Source organism: Rhinoraja longicauda, chromosome 8 (assembly GCF_053455715.1).
Source record: "Rhinoraja longicauda isolate Sanriku21f chromosome 8, sRhiLon1.1, whole genome shotgun sequence".
NCBI lineage: Eukaryota > Metazoa > Chordata > Chondrichthyes > Rajiformes > Arhynchobatidae > Rhinoraja > Rhinoraja longicauda.
Genome location: NC_135960.1, coordinates 28,855,940 through 28,880,539, shown reverse-complemented (window position 1 = coordinate 28,880,539; position 24,600 = coordinate 28,855,940). Strand labels below are relative to the sequence as shown.

General features: G+C 42.0%; 1 protein-coding gene across 2 annotated transcripts in view; it reads right to left on the bottom strand.

The window, feature by feature from the left end:
* The window catches only part of LOC144596219 (thioredoxin domain-containing protein 6-like), a 57,915-nt gene that overhangs the window by 3,730 nt on the left and 29,585 nt on the right, over nt 1-24,600 (bottom strand). For both annotated transcript variants that reach the window (XM_078404430.1, XM_078404431.1), the window contains 10 exons: nt 23,238-23,437; nt 22,744-22,888; nt 19,212-19,319; nt 16,525-16,676; nt 15,321-15,465; nt 13,295-13,533; nt 10,816-10,872; nt 6,326-6,382; nt 4,841-4,897; nt 4,126-4,227 (listed from right to left, as the gene is read on the bottom strand). In XM_078404430.1, the coding sequence (XP_078260556.1) occupies nt 4,126-4,227; nt 4,841-4,897; nt 6,326-6,382; nt 10,816-10,872; nt 13,295-13,533; nt 15,321-15,465; nt 16,525-16,676; nt 19,212-19,319; nt 22,744-22,888; nt 23,238-23,437 (1,262 nt within the window). The remainder of the gene's footprint in view (nt 1-4,125; nt 4,228-4,840; nt 4,898-6,325; nt 6,383-10,815; nt 10,873-13,294; nt 13,534-15,320; nt 15,466-16,524; nt 16,677-19,211; nt 19,320-22,743; nt 22,889-23,237; nt 23,438-24,600) is intronic.

The following is a 24,600-nucleotide window of genomic DNA, read 5'->3' as shown; positions in this document are numbered from 1 at the left end:
TTCTCCCCATACCCCCTCACTCCGCTATCCTTAAGAGCTCTATCCAGCTCTCTCTTGAAAGCATCCAACGAACTGGCCTCCACTGCCTTCTGAGGCAGAGAATTCCACACCTTCACCACCCTCTGACTGAAAAAGTTCTTCCTCATCTCCGTTCTAAATGGCCTACCCCTTATTCTTAAACTGTGGCCCCTTGTTCTGGACTCCCCCAACATTGGGAACATGTTATCTGCCTCTAATGTGTCCAATCCCCTAATTATCTTGTATGTTTCAATAAGATCCCCCCTCATCCTTCTAAATTCCAGTGTATACAAGCCCAATCGCTCCAGCCTTTCAACATACGACAGTCCCGCCATTCCGGGAATTAACCTAGTGAACCTACGCTGCACGCCCTCCATAGCAAGAATATCCTTCCTCAAATTTGGAGACCAAAACTGCACACAGTACTCCAGGTGCGGTCTCACCAGGGCCCGGTACAACTGTAGAAGGACCTCTTTGCTCCTATACTCAACTCCTCTTGTTACGAAGGCCAACATTCCATTGGCTTTCTTCACTGCCTGCTGTACCTGCATGCTTCCTTTCATTGACTGATGCACTAGGACACCCAGATCTCGTTGAACTCCCCCTCCTCCTAACTTGACACCATTCAGATAATAATCTGCCTTTCTATTCTTACTTCCAAAGTGAATAACCTCACACTTATCTACATTAAACTGCATCTGCCATGTATCCGCCCACTCACACAACCTGTCCAAGTCACCCTGCAGCCTTATTGCATCTTCCTCACAATTCACACTACCCCCCAACTTAGTATCATCTGCAAATTTGCTAATGGTACTTTTAATCCCTTCGTCTAAGATGAATCAGTGTAATACGTAAGAGTGTTTGCATATTTGCTTCCTGTGATTGACTTGCAATGATATTCTGTAACCTTCATCCTGGTTTTCCAAAGCTTACCTTTAACCTCATAGTACAAGTATTTATCTGTTTGATTCCAACTCCCCATAAAACTTTCCGACCAGCTATATTGGGAATTGCTGTGGGTTATCTGAGGACACAGCCCATTGCATGGTGAATGTAAAGACATCCCTGAAGAAGCACAAATGGCTTCAGTGTCTAGGTCACGAAGCAGAAAGATCAGTCTGGTTTTCAGGTTTGGGACCTAAACAATGAATCATTCTGGAAAATGTGTGCGCGTGGGTTGCGGAAGAGAATGTGACCAGCCAACTGCGATATCTCTGTTGATTGAATAAGCTCCCAATATTTAATGTCTAGACTTCAACATAGGAATGGCAAATAGCTGCTGTCACTGATGGAATTGGAGACGGTAGCAATAATCCACATGGGTAAAACTCATCTATTCAAGTGGTGTGGAACGGACAGAGCAAAATGAAAAGAAAATACTCAATGAATTAGCTATGGATCCCGTTCCAGACCTGACTGGAATCTTCCACTCAATATGTGAAAATGGAACATAAACTATAGAACATGGAACAGTATAGCAGAGGACAAAGCCTTTCGGATCACGATGCCTGTGCCAACTATGATGCCAATTTAAACTGCACATCTGCCAGCACATGGTCTATATCCCTCCATTGCCTACCTGTTCATGTGCCTATCTAAATGCCTCTTAAGCATTGCTGTCAGATCTGCTTCCACCATTTCCCCAGGCAAAATCCTGGGGAAGTTAATCAGGATATGGGGAGAGTAGGTTACAGGAAAATTAATGGGAATGGGATTGTTCTAAGAGTTTACATGGACATGATGGGGTAAAATGACTTCCATCTATGTCGCAATGAAACATTGTTTTCAATGCTTTAAACGTGTACCTTTAGCTTAAGCTTTCAAATTCTCTATTAAAAGCCACAACTTATTTTCATTTGTGAATGTTCTCTGTTTTGTGTTGACTTTATTTCTTCACTGATATTTTGCTGTTAAATTAAAACAGCACTGGCTGTTTTTGGCTGTGATATCTTCATGAAAATCTTGTGAAAACTCCCCGTCCACCTACTTGAGTTCAAAGAACAGGCACTTAGAATAAAAGAGAATGAGCACGAGGAGGAGGTGAAGACCATATAACACCCGGGCTTCTTCAAATTTCAAGTCGATCAACTCTCGTCTTCTAAAATAACTTTAGAAGAATTCCACCTTCCCGCACCACTTCAAAGTTATCCTTTTATGTTTTTTCTTAGTGCCCCCCAAAAAAATCGCTCATTCTCAAGCTTGAAAGTAACAGAAGCCACTTCAGTACAGAATTCCACTGTGCTGTCTGTGTGGAGTTTGCACATTCTCACTGTGGGTTTGCTCTGGTGCTCTGGCTTCTTCCCACATTCCAAACATGTTCGGGTTGGTAGGTTTACTTGGCTTCTGTAAATTGCCTCTAGTGCGTAGATAAGTGTTAAATGGGGGGGGGGGGGGGGGTCAAGAGTTGATAATGTCACTGGAGAGTGGCAGCTCTTTGCATGGTCTTCCCATCCTATCCAACACAATCGCTCTACTCTATAAATAAGTTTCTCCCCTTTGCTCCAGCTATTGAGTTTGACTTGATTGTATAAATGTATAGTATTATCTGATCTGATTGGATGGTATGTTGGATATTATGTAAGGTAAGGTTTTTCATTTTACCTCGGTACGCATAACAATAATAAACCTAAACCTGATAATGTGGGGAAAACATGAATGGGATTGGTGTAGGATTAGTCTAAATGAGGAGCTGATGATCTCACGGAATTCAGTGGCCCACATTACTTGCTTCCATGCTGCAGATCTGGATGGAGGTGATGGCTGGAGACCCTGCAGCAGCCTGGGGCTCGCCTGGATCGGGCACTGCTCCAATAGACCAAGCGCTCGGACTGGACTGGCAACTCTTGCATGTGGTCTCAGTGGACTATTTTTATGGGCACTTTGTACTAATCAGGGAATATACTTGGGTATGGCAATACTTTAGTGAACTGTGTGCAAAAAAATAATCTTACTGTATGTCTGTACATGTGACAATAAAGAACCATTGACCGTTAGTTCTAGAATCTTCAGCCACAGGAAGCAAATGCTCCAAAAACGTATGTTCATGAACTCATCTCTCCCATAGTGTAGAGGTCTATTGTGTATAGCATTTCCTCAAAAAACCCCTCTCATCCCAAGAATAATTTGGACAAATCTGTACCCCCTCAGAGGTATGTAGATCTTTCTTTAAACAAGGGAACCAAATCTGTACATGGCATGCCTTGTGAGCTCACCAATTGTGAAAAAATTGCATCTTTATCTTTATCTTTATGCAAAAATTGCATCTTTATCTTTAAAGATTGCATCTTTTTCAATGGCTTTCCAGCAAATGAAAGCCATTTGCTGGAAAGGCAAGCACACAGAAAGGCATATTTTGGATTCACTAATGCGTAATACTGTAAATTCCTCATTCTCATTAAACTCATGGTTCCCCACATTTTCCAAGATGTTCTTTACATTTGTTACAGTCAGACAGACATACAATATTAGTTTAGCATCTCTGCCATTTCCCATCAAGATATTTCCAGTAGTTGTCTCCAAAGGTTTACTTTCACAAACACATTCCTTCCCTTTCTGTGGGGGTGCATAAATCTGGTTTTAATCAGCGGGAAGGGCAACCACTGGTCACCGTCACCTTGTTTCACACTTCTCGTCGGGAGACGTCCACTTCAGGGCAGCCAGGGTCAATGGGAGAGAATAGGAAGGGTGGAAGGAATGGACCACGTGGCATTCCCTCAGCAGCATCGACCATCCCACATCCCAAAGACTGTCCAGTTGCCTGCAGTAAATTGCTCTAGAAGTGAAAGAGTATGAAAAGAGTTTGGAGGGAAATTAACCGGAATGTGGGAGGGAATAACATTTGATTAGAATAGCTGGATGCTTGCTGATTGATACAGGCACAGTGTGTCAAAGGGACTGTTTCTGTGCTGTATGATTCCATGACTCCATGATTATGAGACGTTGGTGAGAACACACCACCGTGCTCATTCGACAATGAACTGTGCTGAAGGCAGAACTTGCTTTTTTACTCAGCTGCAGCATCAGCATGCTCGCAATGCAACAGGGACAGTGTTCCAGAGCCCCAAGTGGAAACTTCCAGTGGAGAATCTCTACTGGAATCATTACCTTCTTCATTAAGTTGCTCCTCTGCAGCTTCTTCTGGTGAACTCCTCTGCAAGCTCTCATCGCAAGTGCTCCCTGGGTTCAAAGGCTGTGTGTCCACTGGAGCTGTGAGAATGAAAAGCATGAAAACAATGTTTTAGCAGTTCAATCCAATCCATAAATTCCTTGTCCAGTTCTATCAGATCAGCAAGTTCAGTGACGTCCCCTTAATATTCCTCACAAATACATGTCCAATCATCCCAACCTCCCTTCATATGTCAGTCTAGCCTTGCCAAGAATTATGAACTTTCACTCCATTCCCTCCATAATAAGAACATACTTCCACAGAGAAGGTGAGGGGTAGTACTTTGGGAGATCAAATCTAAGGGATAAGTGTGTGGTTAATAGCATAACCAGTAAGAGCATTGGTGTACAGAAGGTTCTTGGGGTCCAAGCTCATAACGCCTTGACAGTAGCAACACAAGTAGAAAGAGTGGTAAAGATAATATGAGGCCTGCTGCCTTCATTGGGCAAGACCTTGAGTATAAGTATTGGGAAGTAATCTTACCGATTTTTAAAATGTGTACAGTTCTGGTCATCCTATTACAAGGAGAATATGGAGGCTTTGGGGAGGTGCAGGTTTACCAGGATGCTGCCGAGGATGTTGCTTTCATGTGATGAAGAGATTTAACTAAACGTGCAGGCCTGTATTTCTTAGATAACTGAGAGGTGCACTTACTCTCATCTCCTGCAACCTTCTCTGTCGAGTCCATTGCATCAGCTCCCAGTTGTGCAGCTAAAAAGCAACAGAAAACAAGTGCATAAAATATTACATGGTGTCATGCAAGATTATATACTATTATATACTGTATATGATTTATTTAATGTTTCTGTGGAGAATTGGCTCAAAATCTCTGTACTTTCATTTTAAAAAGATGTTACAATCAAGCGAGTAGCACAAAGACCAAAAATATTCCAGATACAATCTTTCCTCACAATTAAGTTGTACGGTCCAAGAAAGGAAAGAGCCCAGTGCTCCTGACTGCTATCGATCAGCCTCTGCGGGTGGAGAGTGCATAGGACATGGTGGAGGGAAAAAAACCTGGCTGTGCTGCCCCCGATGGAGGAGGGCCACAGCTGCCGCAGGATCGGCAGTGATGTTGCAAAGCTACAAGCATCCTGAGAACGAATCAGCCTTGGTGATCAGCCATGGTGGCTTCCCTGCCTGTTATGTCCACATGTTTCGATAATCACTGGTGACCAACAAACCTAGGAAGGATGAGAGGGTCGCAAAAGGACACAAAGTATTGGAATAACTCAGCAGGTCAAGCAGCATCTTGTGTCCTTTTGTGTAAACCAGCAACTGCAATTCCTTGTTTCTTCAAGGATCAAGGGTGACAGGCCCTTGGAGTTGGCTATAAAAACAATGAGACTTCCAACACAGACATGACTGTCTAAGCTCTGTCATGGGAAAAGATGACAGGACGCACAGAGGAAAATAGGATTTGCTCAAAGGATCTTCATAAAACTTTACATACCTACTGATTCCTGCGAACCTCTTGTCACTAACGCCTTAAAGGGGAGAAGCTTGCAGGACTCAGGATGATATTGAGGATCTTAAGGCCTTGGAGGCTTTGGAGGGGTGCAGAAGAGGTTTATCGGGATGCTTTCTTGATTAGAAGTTTATAAAGTTATGAGAAACATAGATTGGGTAGGCTGTCAGAGTTTTCCACAGGGTGGAAAAATCAATTACTGAAGGGAATTGGGCTGAGGTGAGGGGGATGGTGTGTGTGTGTGGTGGGGGGGGGGCGGGGGAGAGCGAGGAGTGGGTGGAGTTTAAAGGAGATATGTGGGACATGTTTTTCGCACAGAGTGGTGGGTGCCTGGAGCCTACTTCCAAGGATGGCGGTGGAAGCACATACGATCGCAATGTTTCAGACGTATTTAGCCAGGCCCATGAATATGCAGAGAATGGATGGATGTGTATCATGTGCAGGCAGAAGGGATTAGTTTCCTGTAACATCATGTTTGACATAGACTTTGTAGGCTGAAGGGCCTGTTCTTGTATTGTATGTTTGATGTTCTATGTAACCTTAAGGGCTGGCCAAAGAAAAAGAAGATTTGTTGCATAAATTAGGATAATGCTATCTTGTGATGAAGAGATTTAACTAAACCTGTAAGCCCATACTTCTTAGACAGGATGATAACTGAGAGGTGCACTTACTCTCATTATCTTTTGCATTCTTTGACAAGTCAATTGCATCAGCTCCCAGCTGTGTGTCTAAAATGCAAGAGAAAATAATGAATAAAATAAATTATGTTATTCAAGGTGTTAAGCTATTATAGCACTACTTCTTCATCATACATGGAATAGAGATTGATTTACCTGTTAATTTTCTGCATGTATTTTGTAAGCTGCTTCTGTGGAGAATTGGCTCGAAATCATCGTATTTTGATTTTACAATGATCTTTCAATCTAGCAATAGCATGAACAACAATATTCCTAACACAATTCTTCCTCTCCACTGAATTGGACGGTTCCAATAAAGGAAAGCCTCAGTAATCCCAAGGGTCCTAGATTGACGAGAGGCCAAAGAGCCCAGTGCTACAACTGGTATTGAACAGCCTCTGCTGGTGGATTGTGCATAGGACATGGTTGAGGAAAACCCAGCTGTACTGCCCCCCAGTGGAGGAGGGACACAGCTGCAGCATGGTTGAAAATGTTATTGCAAAGCTGCAGGCACCCTTAGAATGAAGCAGACACAAAAAGCTGGAGTAACTCAGCTGGCCAGGTAGCATCTCTGGAGAGAAGGAATGGGTGGCGTTTCTGGTCGAGACCCTTCTTCGGACTTCTTCAGAATGAAGCAGCCTTGCTAATTAGCCTTGGTGGGTTCCCTGCCTGTTATGTCCACATAGTTGGATAATCACTGCCAGTCAATAAATCTACAGTAGCAACAACCTGAGGGTGACGGGGCTGTTGGAATTGGCGAGAAAAAGAATGAGAAAGGTGGACACAAGGATCTGCAGATGCTGGTTTACAAAAAAAGACAAAAAGTGCTGGAGTAGCTCAGCGTCTCTGAAGAACATGGAAATGTGACGCTTTGGGTCAGGACCCTTCTTCAGACTGACGAGTCTCAAGGTGAGTTCTGACCCGAAATGTTGCCTATAGATGCTGTCCAGAAATTCTGCCTGACCCCGTTGAGTTAATCCAGCACTTTGTGTCTTTTAATGAGAAAGGCGTGTTAGTTTAATAAAGAGATGTAACAAAGAGGAAGGCTGGCACAAGTTACGACGTTGACACATTACATAATGAATTCCGTGGGCAGGTGAGAACGCGTAACACTTTCCCTCCAGAGTGTGATGTCGGAAGTGACATCCTCTGGGAAGGGGGAGTGATCTCACATGCATCCTCAAGACCAAATATCAGAGAAGTATCAAAAAGTGGAGAGCTGGCACATTGATGTAATGGTTTATACTTTGTATACTGGGTCTAATGAGGATTTCTTGGGCAGAGGTGGAAGCTTTATTCCACAGATGATTTTGCTGTGTTTGACCCTGGGTAACTTGCCCAGGTGCCCAAGATAGGCAATAATGGGGCGAACATTCATCCAAAATATAAAAACAATCTTCATGGTAGGATGCTGACGAATAGATTTACCTCACAGAATCTATTACTCAGAGAGGAAGTCTATCAGTTTTCTTGAAAATGAATGGTGAAATCCGGTCTTGCTGTTCATCAACACCCACACAACGCTTCCCTTGGCAGTGATGATTGTATAAGACTAAACTGTGGAAAATTACTTTAAACTTCCAGTGACTAATTCACAAATCTTTGCCACAATTTGGCCGATCCAACATTAGAAGTAATCTGACTGGTCAGAGTGCATTAGCCCCATTAATTAAGGTGACTGAAAGGGATTGAAATTGCTCCAGCTCCCAATATTAGTTCAAATAAAGGCTTCGACCAAAAATCCCAATTACTAACGTCATAACACATGAAAAGCATCCACTAATTTTCTAGAGTTAAGCAGCTGGATGCACAACATCCTAGTCTCTGCTCCATTTCTCCTGAATATTGTTCAAGCCTTTGACCTGCCAAAATTGTAGTGCCAGTCTGGAAACCATATACAAGAATACAGGGAAAGGGTTTAATCATATTCAAATAACAGTTCAACATGAGCCGGTGCAGATAACAGGGTCTACAGACAGATTTCTTTGGGATAGTCAACATGGTTTTCTGCAAGGGAGGTCATGTTTCACAAATGTGGTTGTATCGTTTAGGTAGGTGACAAAGATCGTTGATGAGGTTCAGGCAGTGGATGTTGTTCTCATGATAAACATTTATAAACATTTATAAACACGTAAAACATTTGATAGGGTAGACGGGTCTAGAAGATTGTCACATGGAATGCAGGGCAAGTTGCTGAAATGGAAATATACAACATAGAACATACAAGAACAGGTCCTTTTAGACCAAGGGTTCTCAACCTGGGGTAAATTTACCCCCAGGGGGTAAATTTTGCCTACACAGGGGGTAAATTTGAACAAACTAATAATGTTAAAAACAGTATTTTAAAATTTCCCCTTTGTCGGTTGCTTTATTATGGTAGAAGTGTAAACTCAAATTACTGAACAAAACAGGGTGGGGGTAAATTTACTTTCAAAAAGTAGCCTGGGGTAAACGGGATGAAAAAGGGTGGGAACCCCTGTTTTAGACAGACACATAAACCAGCTGGCGATAGAGGAATATGGGCCATGTGCAGGCAGATTAGATTTGTTTTAATTACATCAAAGTTGCCACAGAGATGGTGGGCCATCTGGCCTGGTCCTGTGCTGTACGGTTATATTTTCAAGGTGTCTGCAGGATTTACCCAAGTGGAAACGTGTTGGGAGATTGAAAGGAAAGTTTCCATTTCACAGCCCAGCAGTTCTAATTCAGGGGGACAGAGAGCAGACAGGGCCAGTTGGATTGCCAGAGGAAGAGAGAAGTGATGGGTGACGATCACAACACCTTCTCCACCACTCCCTGTGATTCTGCTCGGGCCACGCTGGCAGTCCTGTCTCCACACAATCCACAAAGGCTGTAGGCAGGGGCATGCAACTCACATAGAGGAGAAGGGCTGAGAGCACATTAGACCCACATCACCCACGTCTTTTCTAACTTTAATCTGTTTTGATGAAAATTCTAAAACGATGGATAACTGCTTCTGGAATCTTGCTTATTTATAGTCCTGACCATGAGTGTTAAAAACACACAAAAATAACGTACTGGGAAACAAATTGGTTCCTGATTAGACCACTGGAAAGTAAAGCAGGTTATAAATGTCTCTTCAAATGTATTTTCGTGCATTAGTTTGGTATGCACCTTTCTGGTGCAAAAACAAGTTTGACTGCTCATAGAAAGTTACGCAAACACCAGAGTGAAGGGGAAGGAGCCCTAACATTGTGGCATATCTCCTATTTTCCTCCAAGGGCAATACATGTCCTTCAGGAGTTTGACCAAAGGCAAAAAGACTCCTTCATCTCCTGCCCACTGCACCATGTCTGTAGGACTGCAGGAAATAAGGGAGAATTATTTTTTAAAGTATGGTTTAGAACAATGCTAATTACATCGGTTCATGGGAAATCTGAAGTATGTCTCAGTGGGCAAAACGGAGTGGGGGAATCTTTCAAAAACTTGCTTAAGTCTGAGAGGCATTTTTGGCAGCATTGGCAATTTCGCATGGAACAGAATTTTATTCCACCTGCATTATTACCTTTTTTGCACATGTTAGCAAAAAAAACAATTGCTTTGAATTTTGGATCAGTAAAAAAAACATTCAAACTTGTTTCTATAAATATATTATCTCAATGATTAAGCCTTCCTAGTTGACTATTTTCCAAAGGTTTATCATTTGATTTGATTTAGAGATACATCGCGGAAACAGGCCCTTCGGCCCACCGAGTCCGCGCCGCCCAGCGATCCCCGCACATTAACACTTGGGACAATTTTTACATTTACCCTGTCAATTAACCTACATACCTGTACGTCTTTGGAGTGTGGGAGGAAACTGAAGATCTCGGAGAAAACCCACGCAGGTCACGGGGAGAACGTACAAACTCCGTACAGACGGCGCCCGTAGTCAGGATCGTACCTGAGTCTACGGCGCTGCATTCGCTGTAAGGCAGCAACTCTACCGCTGCGCCACCGTGCCGCATGTGAGCAATGTGCTCAGTATTGGGCATGTTTGTCTCTCAAACTGAGCCCAAGCAGCGAGATGAAAACATCAAGACTTACTTCGCCAACCACGTCACCCAGTTTGACCACAATCTGCTGAGTTTCCTCGCACCATGTCACATGGTAAGTTTGAGCACTATTGACGAAGGTTGACACACAGTGCTGGAGTAACTCAGGGCTCAGGCAGCATCGCAGGAGAACATAGATAGGTGACATTTCGGATCGAGATCCTTCTTCAAAATTAATTCAACATGGATAGGTTATAGAGTCATAGAGTGATACAGTGTGGAAACAGGCCCTTCAGCCGAACTTGGAGGCGTCAGAGGTTATGGGGAGAAGGGAGGAGAATGGAGTTAGGAGGGAGAGATAAATCAGCCATGAATGAATGGCAGAGTAGACTTGATGGGCCGAATGGCCTAATTCTACTCCTATTCCTTATGACATTATGACATCTTGCTCAGTTAATTAAAATGGCCTTTGGAGTACTTCACACGTACCTTCAGACTCCTCCTTATACTCTGGGTAAATCACTTTCTCCAAGGTTGGTTCAATACCTGAAAGTAAAGCAGCAGCATTATCAATTTATGTTTAATAAATGTATAGGGAAAATACTTCTGAAATTAAAGCAATATCTCGTCTCTTTCTTAGGTGGCCCTGTCTAAAGCTCAATTAATTCTTCCACTGAATCTGTACATATGCTTCAGTCTTAGTCTATTAAGATAATTCTTGAATGTCATCTTGTCTATTCTTTCCAATAGCATGAGTCTTCAGCTCAGGTGCATTTATACAGCTGTCAGATGCCTTAATGTACTTTATCTAGCTGTCCAGTCTTAATATGAAAACCTTCATAGTGAGCACCTTTCAGCTACTTGACCATTAATGGGTCAAAGTCTGGCACCTTTGCATTTGATATCAGACACTGGTTATCCAAGCCACATCAATTATCACAGAATTGTGGTGAAACAGTATTATGAATTTCATTAGAAGTAAACTGAAAAGAGTACATTTATTTGTTGACCCATTTTTGTTTGATTAATTTTGTGCAAAACCTTGGATGTTTTCTTGATGTTACTGGGAATGATACTATATTGATGTAAGATACTGCAGTTGCACAAACATATTTGTTTTAACTTTGGCTCATATTCAGGTCAATGAGCACAAGCTTGTTAATTTCCTGACCCATGGATAGCTATATAAAAATACTCAATCCCATTTTACTGCTGTGCCATATTATGGAGGGCACTTGTGGAGGGAAAATGTGTTAAAAATGCATTGTAGGAGAGGCAGTTTTGTTTTACAATGGAAATACAGTATGTAACCAGTTATTGTAAAAGTGACTTTAAAATAGATTCATGTCAACTCAACCCTGTTCCAAAGGAAAGGACAATGTTTCTGAACAAATTATAAGCGATAGGTTTTGGTGCATGAGTCTGAAGAAGGTCTCAACCTGAAACGTCACCTACCCATGTTCTCCAGAGATGCTGCCTGACCTTGTGAGTTAATCCAGCATTTTGTGCCAGGATTTGAAGCAATGTTGGTCCTGAATGTAAATGTGGAATAATTGAAGGAAAATACTCCTCAAACAGGCATGTTATAGCAGGTAGAAGTGTTCTAACATAGCGTCCCAAAAGGGACAGAGCTTTCATTAATTGCTTGGACAAAACAAACGTATAAGTTGGCTCTATTAGAAATGAATCTCAAAATTTGGCATCTATTCTCTTCAAGTTTTATTACATGATCATACTGTAACTCTTACCCAAAACACCAAGCAGAGACAAAAATAACTACTCCCCTCCAATAAACTTGACAGATTGAATATCTAAGGAAGATCCAGATGAGCACAAATTTGTATTAAACCAAACTACTGTGGCTGTTGGACACCATTATAATACAGGAAATTTTGGAAATACTTAGCAACTCAGGCTATTTCTGCAGAGAGAGAAACCGAATTGACACTTTAGGTCAGTAATCTGCTATCTAGCTGTTATAGTCATCGTCGTAGAGTGATACAGTGTGGAAACAGGCCCTTTGGCCCAACTTGCCCAACATGTCCCAGCTACACTAGTCCCACCTGCCAGCATTTGGTCCATATCCCTTGAAACCTGTCCTATCCATGTACATGTCTAACTGTTTCTTAAATGTTGGGATAGTCCCTGCCTCAACTACCTCCTCTGGCAGCTTGTTCCATGCATCCACCACCCTTTGTGTGAAAAAGGTTCATGTGTTTTATCTTAAATGTAAGAAACTGAGCTGATCATCAAATCGCACAACTCAGCACAACTCAGGAGATCACCAAAGATAACAAAAGTTAAAAAGTCAAGGGAAGTCAGGAACCTGATGTCAAATTCGGGTAGGAAGGAACTGCAGATGCTGGTTTACACTGAAGATAGACAAAAATTGCTGGAGTAACTCGGGTTTCAAAAGTCAAAAAGAAATTCCAAACTGTGTAACAAGTTATTATGGATTTAAGGTCCTGGGAAGTGAATTGGAGTTGGAAATTGTGTGAACAGAGTTGATTTTCATACAAATGATCAAGAATGAAAGAAAAACTGAAAATGCCAAAAATAATCCGTAGGTCAGTCAGCATCTGTGGGAAGTTTGAGGTCGATGAAACGTCATTAGCAGGTCAAGCGGATGCTGCCTGAACCTGCTGAGTATTTCTGGAATCTTCACTTTTTGTCTCAGATTTCCAGTAACTGCAGTTTTTTTTGCTTCAGTGCATGAAATTAAGTATTCAGCACCTGGAAGAGGCAAGAGGTAAGAGTTCAGATGATCGATGATGAAGATTAGGTTGGGAATACAAGCTTGGGGTATGAGGAAGAATTGGACCATCTAACCGATGGATTGTTTCCATTCAAAATTTGCATTAATTTCATGCAAAAATGGAAAGGTTTCACAAAATCAACACTATAATCTGGGACAGATTCCAAATATAACTTCTTCCCCCCTGTTATATGACCAGACAAAGGCCCCTACCTTGCACAATCCCGTCTGGTCCTATATTTATGTCCCCAAATATAAACTGGATTTTTTCTGTGGCTTGCATTTGATCAGATGCTCCATGCAAGGAATTCCGTAAGATGTCCTTTGCAAACTTGGCTCGTAAAGAATCTGGTGCTAATTTCTTGGCTTCCTCGGGATCTGTGGGGCCCATTAAACTTCTCCATTCTTCCACAGCATTCTCCTTACTTAGAATCATCATCAATGATGGACCTCTGTAGAGGGCAGAGAGAGTATCAGATTCAACTCATGTTAAACTAACTTCATTACATATTTTCTTGCCAAATGTAAGTCGAACAAAGATAAAGTGACAAAAAAAGATAGACACAAAAAGCTGGAGTAAATCAGTGGGTCGGCCAGCATCTCTGGAGAAAAGGGATAGGTGACGTTTCGGGTCAAGACCCTTCTTCAGACTGAGGGTCATGGGAAATTGAAACGAGATATATAGACGGGGATATAGAGAGATATAGAACAAATGAATGAAGGATATGCAAAAAAAGTAACATGATGAAGGAAACAAGCCATTGCTAAAGATAAAGGCCAAGATAAACTGATTTCAACTGATACACAACACTAATTTTAATCTAAATGGCTTTGTGAAATTACAACGTGTCCCATTACATATTTGGCTTCAGACAAAACTTGGTAAACATTTTTTTTAATTAATTTACAAGATATGGACCCTTGGTAGAAATATTGGCATTTATTATCCATTGCTCAGAGTCCCCAAACTGAGGAAAGTGTCAAGAGCTAACCATATTATAGGGTCTGAAAACATATATCGGACAGATTGTGTAAGGAAAATAGATTTATTTTGCTAAGTTACATTAATGAACCAGGTGGGATCTAGCAATTCCTTGAATACCAAGGAATATTAAAATTCCAGATTTAATCATATCTATTACGGTGTGATTTGAACCTTGTCTTCAGAACAGTGGCAAGACAAGTAAGTTAACTACTACACTCTTGTACCTTGACCTGCCAAATAACCCTAGACCACAATCAATTCTGATTAGCATTTTTAAACATTTATTCAAAAATAGTCTGTGTGGAATAATTCCATAATTCCAAAATTAAGAAGACCAGCTTTCATTAGTTTCTTTTGCCAAATGATACTCGTCGTCACATCTAGTCATATCTTTCTGTCTATGAACTCTGGCCGTTAGTTTGTTCCTGATGTTTACCATCCTTTGAGCAAAAAGAGAATATCCTAATGCTCTCCATCCACCCTGGAAGAGTGAAGGAGGTAAAAAAGGAGGCAGGACGGCCAAAAGGGCAGAGAGCCAGTACTAACACACTGACTGAATAGTCACCTTCTTGCTGTTGTTTATATTATTTGATCATGTCAGAGAAGGTGGTTTATATGATCAAAAATAAAACCTAGGAGAAAATAATGTTCAACCAAATCATATTTTTATATTACCTATCCTTTTGATCATAAGTCTCCATTATTTATTTTGTCAGCCATATTTACAACTTGGCTCCAAATTAATTTCCTTTGGATGACTTGTCTGTTTACTGCCAGCAAAAGCCAAAACCAAAAATGATTTTCTTAGCGAAACATAAAATTCTATATTTACAATCCAATGGGATTCATTAGTTGGGTCGGGTTTTGAAGACGAAATGAAATATAAATTTAACCAGACTTGGCTTCTGCAGCCAGTGTATCTATTCTAGAATAGAATCATATTATCACATAGCATGGAAGGAAGGTATTCAACCGAGCATGCCCACCTGATCAATGGCCTGTCCAATTGATCCCACTCTCCTTTCCTCTCCAGAGAGCTCCAAAGTTTTCACTTTTCAAGTGAAAATGAATTCCATTTTGTGAGTTACTGTTGATTTGTCCAACAGGCAGTGTAAACTATATTAACATTCTTAAATCTCTGTACTCCTGCCAGTTGAAACAGGCTTCCTTAATTTATCCCATCAAAACACTTCAGAGTTCTGAACACCTCCATTAAATCGAGATAGAATCCAAAATAAACAGGTTCAAACCTACTCAATCATATGATCAATCAGCTTGTCAAAGAATGGTTTGCCTTTGTGTTCTTTGTAGAACTCTTCAGCCATTTCTCTGCTCATGAGTTTTTCATCCATCTGTGAAATAACAAAGCCTCCTTCTTCAATCTTCTGTATTATCTCATCTGCCAAGGTTGAAAGTTAATGCACATGAATAGTTAGGCAGAAGCAATGCGCACTTTAACCTGAAGATAGACACAAACTGTTGGAGTACCTCAGTGAGTCAGGCAGCACCTCTGAGAAGAGGAATAGGTGATGTTTCAAGTCGGGATCCACCAGTCTGAAGAAGGGTCTCGACTCAAAACATCACCTATTCCTTTTCTCCAGAGATGCTGCCTGACTCGCTGAGTTACTCCAACATTTTGTGTCTATCTTCAGTGTAAACCAGCATCTGCAGTTGCTTCTTACGCACTTTAATCTGACAGGATACAAAAATAGCTAGTGAGAGGGTAAGTCCCACATAGGTCCCACATAGGTGCAGTGAATGTTGCTGTGGTATAAGAAACCAAAATGATGAGAAAATTGCAAATTGCTCAAATCTGTAATAACTATAATACAAGAAAATAAAAATCCTAATTCTAGTTTACAATTCCCAGTGTGGACTTGGCCCAATCACTCCCTGGAACCTCCTCTTATTTCTGCACAGGTCCTAATCGTTTTTATATGTAGGAAGGGACAGCAGATGCTGGTTTATACCAAAGATAGATGCAAAATGCTGGAGTAACTCAGCGGAACAGGCAGCATCTCTGGATTGAAGAAATGGGTGACATTTTGGGTTGAGACTGAAAAAGAGTCTCGACCCGAAACGACACCCATTCCTTCTATCCAGAGATGATGCTTGTCCCGCTGAATTACTCCAGCATTTTGTGTCTATCTTTTTTATGTTCTTCAAGTATCACCCACCTAGCTCCGGCAATAATGGCTTAGCCTATGTCCATTAGTGTTCTCCCAACGGAAATATCCATCCCAATGCTTTCCCATCATCCAAAGTCTTCTTGTTCACCTCTCTGTCCTAAACAATATGCCTAATGCCTCTCTGAAATGCCTTGAGATATTCAAGTGTACTTATTAAAGAAGCTATAAAAATGGATGTCATCTTGGATCAATTATGCATTCCTGCATCGCCTGCTGATATCGCCCTCATTGGTTCTTTTGTGTGTTTGATTACTGATGTCTCTACAGACCTTTGTGATTCTCCATCACATCCGGTTTGATGACAGCCAGAGTGTGTTCCATTTGGAAGAAGAACTTCAGCTCCCTTTCAGCATCCTGTGGTGAGCTGCTACCATGCAGCTGGTTGATTGGAACTGATTCCACTGCAAATTGTGCTCGTAGACTGCAGAAAGGAAATAAGTCAATACATCAAATAGTAAAGTACAATTTTCACCTGCAGAAAATTCACAGTTTATGAGAAAAAAATGAAACTCGTTAAAGATTTCAAAGTGATTACATTAGATCCGCATAACTAAGCCAGCTCAAAAACAGTTTGCATCAAAAGTTTGCAAAGCTATCTTGATGATGCAAAGTGAAACCCTACTGATACTAATACATGCAACACTCATAGCTCCAGTACAGATCAGGTTTATCTAGAAAGGCACAAACACAGCAATTCAGGAATGGTACATGGGATTCCACCAGAGGGGTCTTCCTGCTGTCTGCCACAGCGAAATACACCACCAGGATCATCCTCAACCACCTCTTCCCCGTGGCTGAAGACCTGGTCCCTGAAGCACATTGCATTCTTGAGTGCACAGACACTTTCCCCCGGCTGAGGAAATCAAGAATTAGGGACCTTAGTTTTAATCTGAGAGTGGAGAGATTTAATAAAAACATTTAAAACACATTTGGATAGGCACAAGGATAGTAAAGGGATATGGTCAAACCCGGTCAAAGGGGACCAGCTTAGATGAGCATTTCGGTCAGTATGAACAATAGACAATTGACAATAGGTGCAGGAGAAGGCCATTCGGCCCTTTGGGCTAGCACTGCCATTCACCGTGATCATGGCTGATCATGCACAATCAGTACCCCGTTCCTGCCTTCTCCCCATATCCCCTATCATTAAGAGCTCTATCTAACTTTCTCTTGAAAGCATCCAGAGAATTGGCCTCCACTGCCTTCTGAGGCAGAGAATTCCACAGCTTCACAACTCTCTGAGTGAAAAAGTTCTTCCTCATCTCCTTTCTAAATGGCCTACCCCTTATTCTTAAACTGTGGCCTCTGGTTTGGGACTCCCTCAACATCGGGAACATGTTTCCAGCCTCTAGTGTGTCCTTTAATGATCTAATATGTTTCAATAAGATCCCCTCTCATCCTTCTAAATTCTAGAGAATACAAGCCCAATCGCTCCAGTCTTTCAATGTACGACAGTCTCGCCATTCCGGGAATTAACCTCGTGAACATATGCTGCATTCCTTCAATAACAAGGTGGGCCGAAGGGCTTGGCTCTGTAATATGTGACTCCATGATTATGACTCTAGATTCCGTCCTTGCAGATAGATATGTCATCTTCAAGACAAATGTACTCCCTTGCTCATTAATTGTCTCCCTACCGCTGACAAAAAATATTCAAAGACTCTACCTCTACCGCCCTTTGAGGAAGAGAGTTACAGAGACTCATCATGATTTGAGAGAACATTTTGCTGCATTTGGAGTGAAGTAGGTTCCAGTTGCTAAGCTTGGTCCTGCCTTCCTGGACCAACCGGTATCGGTGAACCCTTGCTAAAGTTGTCACTGCCAAAGTTAAGGATGCGTACAATGCCAGGAGGAGCATCTAGTGGTGATTCTAGCTCAACAATGTGGTAAATTCAGTTCCTGCTCACACTGGCACCATTTCCCCTCATTAGCAAATGACTGATGACATTGTTGTGTTTTTCCCTTTTACTTTCCTGACATTGCAGAAGAAATGTTGAAAGGTTTTATTATATTAATCGACAGTGATATCTTTTCAAATGGCAATAAAGAAATATGCCTTTGACACAAACCTATCATTTCTTTCATCCAAAACATTCATCGGATGAGCTTTTCTGCCCAATTATTTTTCTCTCCCGTTATCTATACTTTTCTCTTCCCTCCAGATGGCAGTTATCAGCTGAGGTAATTGCATGAATACATGGAGCCCCACCGCATCTTGTCAAATGACCTTTATTTCTGCATTTGACTAGATAATAGCTGTCGGCAGGACACTTCATAATTAATGTCTGTACTTAACTAGTTTAGTTTAATGGATGCTGCATGGAAACAGGCTCTTTGGCCCACCGATTCCACGCCAACCATCACACGCCATTCGCACTGGTGCTATGTTATCCCATATTCTCATCCACTCCCTGCATTTTAGGAGCAATTCTAATGAAGCCAATTCACTGACAAACCCGCATGGCTTTGGGATGTGGGAGGAAACTGGAGCGCCCAGAGGAAACCTTCACAGTTACGGGGTAAACATGCAAACTCCACACAGACAGCACCCGAGATCAGAATGAAGCTCATGTCTTTGGCTCTGTGAGACAGCAGCTCTATCGGCTACGCCACTGTGCCACCCTCGGTCTATCCTCATCCAGCATTCTCCAAATGTAAATAAGAGTAAGAGCCACTAACTAGTCATCAGAAGTCGAGCAGCACAAAAATAATTTCTGCATCTTTATATCATTTGCTATCAATTGCCGTGACTAACATCTGTTAACTCAGAGCAGTCTATGCTCAAACCTTTTAATGCACTCTGTCCGTGCCTTATCATGAGCTTCTGAGGCATCTGAGGAACAGAGTCGGTTCATTTTTATTAATAAAGTAAAGGAGCACATTATCATATTTTCTTAAAATAAAACCATTCCCGGTCAGTTCAAAAAAGATCTTGCAGACATTTTAAATTGTGTACCTTTCAGGGGCTTCCTCTTTTGCTTGACTCACATCCTTGGGTCCAAGCAGATCCCTCCAACGTACAACCGCATCTTTGCTGGCAAGGGCCAGTGCAAGTACAGGGCCACTACAAGGAAGCACAGGATCATGATAATGCAGAAACAATAGGTTAGAGGGTAAAATATGTACAGAAGGTAGATAGTTGATTAACCAAAAGAGCTTCAATCGAAAACAAAATTTGGCTGTGAAGATGGAAGCCCTCCATCCATTGTCTTCTGGCATTTCTCATCTTAGTTTCAAGGGAAAATAATTCCTCTCATCAAAATAAAACATTGCAGGTGATGTGGAGGTATGTGTTCTGCTGAGCAGAACTACCACCCTCTGCCACTCCCAAGAGCAGAAACATTCTGTGGCCAGGGAGAGCAGCCTGCACTTGCAAGAGAGTTTTAGTATTGCTTTCCTCCGATCCATTTTTTAAAAGTGGAGTGGTCACTGCTCCTCCACCCAGGCCAATTTAGTCAAAGGCATTTTATTTTCTACAAATGTAGCCAGTTGGTCTCAAACTAAAGTCACTTATTTTCTTACTGGGGGCTTGCAACCGTTAGCTAACACAAACCTTTGGTGGGCATGAACTCCTATTGCGCAATGTTTAACAGCAAGACTACCTTGACAAAGAAGGATTGTCTTAGATTCTCTCGACAAGCTTTCTCTGTGAAATTATGGTTTGTTCAGATCTCAAAGTATTTCTAGTATCAAAGGATTAATAAAAAGCATTACATCAAAAAAATGTGTTGCTTGCAGATAATTTCATTGAAATATTCCAGACTCCCTACATTTCAATCTGGTAAATATATTTCAATGACTAAGCAATAAGAGGAATCCTGCGAGCAGTTGTATTGTACAGGACTTACGACATTATGAATAGATAAAATGAGGCCCTCACACTTAAGACTCAGCAAAATGAAACACCATGTAACACTGAATAACTTCTAAACTCCTTAATCGGACACAATGACATGAAACGTATCTAACCCAGGCCATTATGTTTTTAATATTCACTAGATGACTCGTGGACATGTTGGGTTCCCGATGTGGGGCTGGGGGCGGGCGAGTGGGAAGAGGAAAGGGGAGAGGGAGCCACTTATCCCGGCCCCGGGCGGCCATCGGGGTGGCCAGCAGCAGGAGAGCGGCCACAAGGCGCTGCGCCATGTTTGTCCTGCCGGCGGCCAACTTCTTTGACCTTCTCTCTGCTGCCGCGCTGCACCACGGGGGGAAGGTCAGGCACGAGGCACAATAGACAATAGACAATAGACAATAGGTGCAGGAGTAGGCCATTCAGCCCTTCGAGCCAGCACCGCCATTCAATGCGATCATGGCTGATCACTATCAATCAGTACCCCGTTCCTGCCTTCTCCCCATACCCCCTCACTCCGCTATCCTTAAGAGCTCTATCCAGCTCTCTCTTGAAAGCATCCAACGAACTGGCCTCCACTGCCTTCTGAGGCAGAGAATTCCACACCTTCACCACCCTCTGACTGAAAAAGTTCTTCCTCATCTCCGTTCTAAATGGGATGGGCGGTGGTCCTCCTGGCGCTGCTGCATAGGTGTGACGCCGCCGAGCCCGGCAACCCTCCCCGTTGTGATGTCGAATTAGATCTAAATGGCGATCTCAAAATGGCAACTCATATCTGACCCGTTGGGTTCCCACTGTGACGCCGAACACGGAAGTATTAGATCAAAATGACTTGTCCCATTCAGAGTATAAAGTTTATTAAAGTTTATAAAGTGCATAACTTTTAAAATATAATGAAACCTGATACTGCACACCGCATGGGGAATGATGAGTAAGGTGCCCCCAAAATTGTTGCGCTATCGTGTACTGTTTTGGCTGTATTTTGGGAACATCCATAAATATATATATACAAGTTTTAGAAATTTATAGATTAGTATAGAGGCTTTGACTGGGATATACTTTGACAAACACATCGGTTGTCAAAGTTACAGGGACTTGTGTTTATAGAAAACTAAAACACTGCTGATGGTAGACATCTGAACTAAAAACAGAAATTGCATGAAGTACTTGACATTCCTTGCAGTATTTTTAGTGTGGCAGCATATTATTTCAAGTTGATCAAGTTTCCTGAAAATTTGGAATCGTAAAAGGTAATTTAGAATAGTAACAGGCACAAGCTATAGAAGTGTGAAAACACACAACACCAGATTAAGGGAAAGTTTCTTCCCAGGCAATTGAATCATCCTACCACAATCAGAGAGCAATGCTGAACTACTATCTACCTCTTTGTTGACCCTCGGACTATCCTTGATTGGACTTTACTGGCTTTACCTTGCACTGAACGTTGTTCCCTTATCATGTATCTATGCACTGTAAATACATTGATTGTAATCATATATTGACTTTCTGCTGACTAGATAGCATGTAACAAAAGCTTTTGACTGTACCTCAGTACACTTGACAGTAGAGTCATAGAGTCATAGTCCTACAGCACAGAAAGAGGCCCTTTGGCCCATCGTGTCCATGCCGCCCGTTACCAAACACAGTCTAATTTTAATCCCATTTTCCCGCATTTGGACCGTAGCCCTGAATGTTGTAGCATTTCAAGTGCCCATCCAAATGCCTCTTAAACGTTGTGAGTGTTCCCGCCTCCACCACCACCCCAGGCAGTGAGTTCCAGACTCCAACCATGATCTATGCCCCTCATGATCTTGTACACCTCGACCATGTCCCCTCTGCTCCAGGGAAAACAACCCCAGTCTGCTCAGTCTCTCCTCATAGCCGAGGCCCTTCATCCCTGGCAGCATCCTGGTGAATCTCCTCTGCACCAGTAAACTGAGATTAAAAGGTTTTTAATATTCGGAGGAAGAAATGTGAAAGGGTTATGGCAGGGAGCAAGAGAAAGAGGTGACAATACAATGATAGTCCATGGCAACTAAAGCCGGGTGGAGGTGAAAATGCAGAATGGTTATCTGAAGTTATCAAGGGAATTTGGAAGGAATACTGGAAATGTTTCCAATGTGATCTCCTCCACATCAAGGAGATTTTAAGGCACAGGTTGAAAGATTCTTGATTAGTACGGGTGTCAGGAGTTATGGGGAGAAGGCAGGAGAATGGGGTTGAGAGGGAAAGCTAGATCAGCCATGATTGAATGATGGAGTACACATGATGGGCTGGATGGCCTAATTCTGCTCATAAAACTGATGAATTTATGAATTTATTAACCTGTGTGACCACTTTGCAGAACACCTCTATGACTGAACATTCAATCTGTGATTGTGAACTTCCAATCACCTGTGGCATTCATGCTCTGTATCACTGTAACTTCAACCTTTCTACCTCACCCTGCGGACAGAATTTTAGAATTTTAGATAATTAACTACCAGGGTATTTATTCCAAATCAAATGCGATACCAATCATATGCATAAAGGTGACCAATAATACACAGCATCCATGTGAGATTATGTAGGCATTCTGCATTATCTGCAGCCTCTAAATCTACTCAAATGCTAAAAAGAAACATGTGAGAAGTGGTACCTGGTCATGTTCTGAAGGAGTGCTGGGAAATAATCTTCCTCTGTGTGCTCTCTGTAAAATTCATGAACTTGTTGTTCCGTCAATAAGACCTCCTTTTGCAAGGCCACCATTAAGCCAGCCTCACTAATCTTCTGCAGGATGGAATCTGCACATCAGGAGTAAAGAATTTTCATTAGATAAGTTGATGCAGAGAATTTGGAATGATGAAATAGGTGGACGTCATGCATTAAAAAGACCTTAAAGTCTAATTGGGTTTAATTTAAAGTTTATAAATGGCAAGGCTGAGCATAATATTAAAATTCAAAGTCATGTGGGCAAACCATAGTTTTTTTTTTACCATAATTGACTGGAACAAGAAATCCTCTCGACATATTTCACATTTTTAAATTATGTGTTCTGGTCTCTCTCTCATCAGAGTCATCATTGTGTATATCAGTGTGGATAGGGTCATATTCAGAGGGCCTGTGGTGCAGTATTAAGCAACTCGATCTCACCCTTCTTCTCCTTTAAGATATCCGGCCTGATCAGAGCCAGGGTCTTCTCCACACGTTGGTCGGGCTCAGCAAGATTCTGGACTTCAGAGCTTGCCCCAAAGTTAGGGAAGAAGAAGCCAAGTTCCCTGGAGGCCTGCTCCTTGTCATCACATCCATGAACTGCATTGAACAGCTTCTCAGTACCATAGAGAGCTCGGAGGCTTTGGAGAAAAACCCATGAAGAATTAGAAAACAGTCAGCAGGCCAGGAAAGCTCTCTGTAACTTCACTGTTACTTCCCAAAGCAAAGAAGTAGGCATATTTAGAGCTTGTCTCGTGTGTTATCATCTCTTGCCTTGAATATATTTTCTTTATACCCAAGCACGTTGTTCTCTTTTAAAACACTTCTCTCCCTATTGCACATCTCCCTACATTGAATAATTGAGGGGCATAACAAGGAGATTATACATCAGATTTGCTGTAGATCATTCTATAACAAGCTAAGCATCTCTCCTTGGTGTTCAACAGTATAACCATTGCTGAATCTCTCACCATTACTATCCTGGTAGCACAATTAAGCAGCACTTTAATTGGACTAGACACATATATACAACGGCTACCACAAAAGGGCACAGGTCAGATATTCTGGTGTGAGTAAATCACCTCCAGGCTGCATGACATCTTTCCACTCACCACAAGGCTCAACATACTCATGTAGGTACAGCAAGCAGTGGAGAAGGAAAATGATGTGTGGCCTTTGTTCTAAAAGGATGGAGTGCAAGAGTAGAAACCTTTTGCTCCAGCTATATAAAGCCCTTGTGAGATTGCATCTGGAATATTGTGTAAGGTTTGTCTACCCAAAGAAGGATATTCTTGTGATAGAGGGATAATAATAAAGGTTCAGCTGATTGATTCCTGGGATGGTGGGGAGAGATTGAGCAATCCTCTAGAATTTATAAAATGAGATGAGATTTCATTCAAACATACCAAATGATAACAGGGCTTGACAGGGTAGAGACAGTGTTGACACTTCCCCTGGCTGGTGTGCCTAAACAAGCAGCCACTCTCTCAGAATAAGGTATCAGCCTCAGGACAGAGAAGAGGAATTTCTGCACCAAGAGTACGGTGAATCATTGCAATTCTCTATAGAAACATAGACATAGAAACATAGAAAATAGGTGCAGGAGTAGGCCATTCGGCCCTTCGATCCTGCACCGCCATTCAATATGATCATGGCTGATCATCCAGCTCAGTAACCTGTACCTGCCTTCTCTCCATACCCCCTGATCCCTTTAGCCACAAGGGCCACATCTAACTCCCTCTTAAATATAGCCAATGAACTGGCCTCAACTACCTTCTGTGGCAGAGAATTCCACAGACTCACC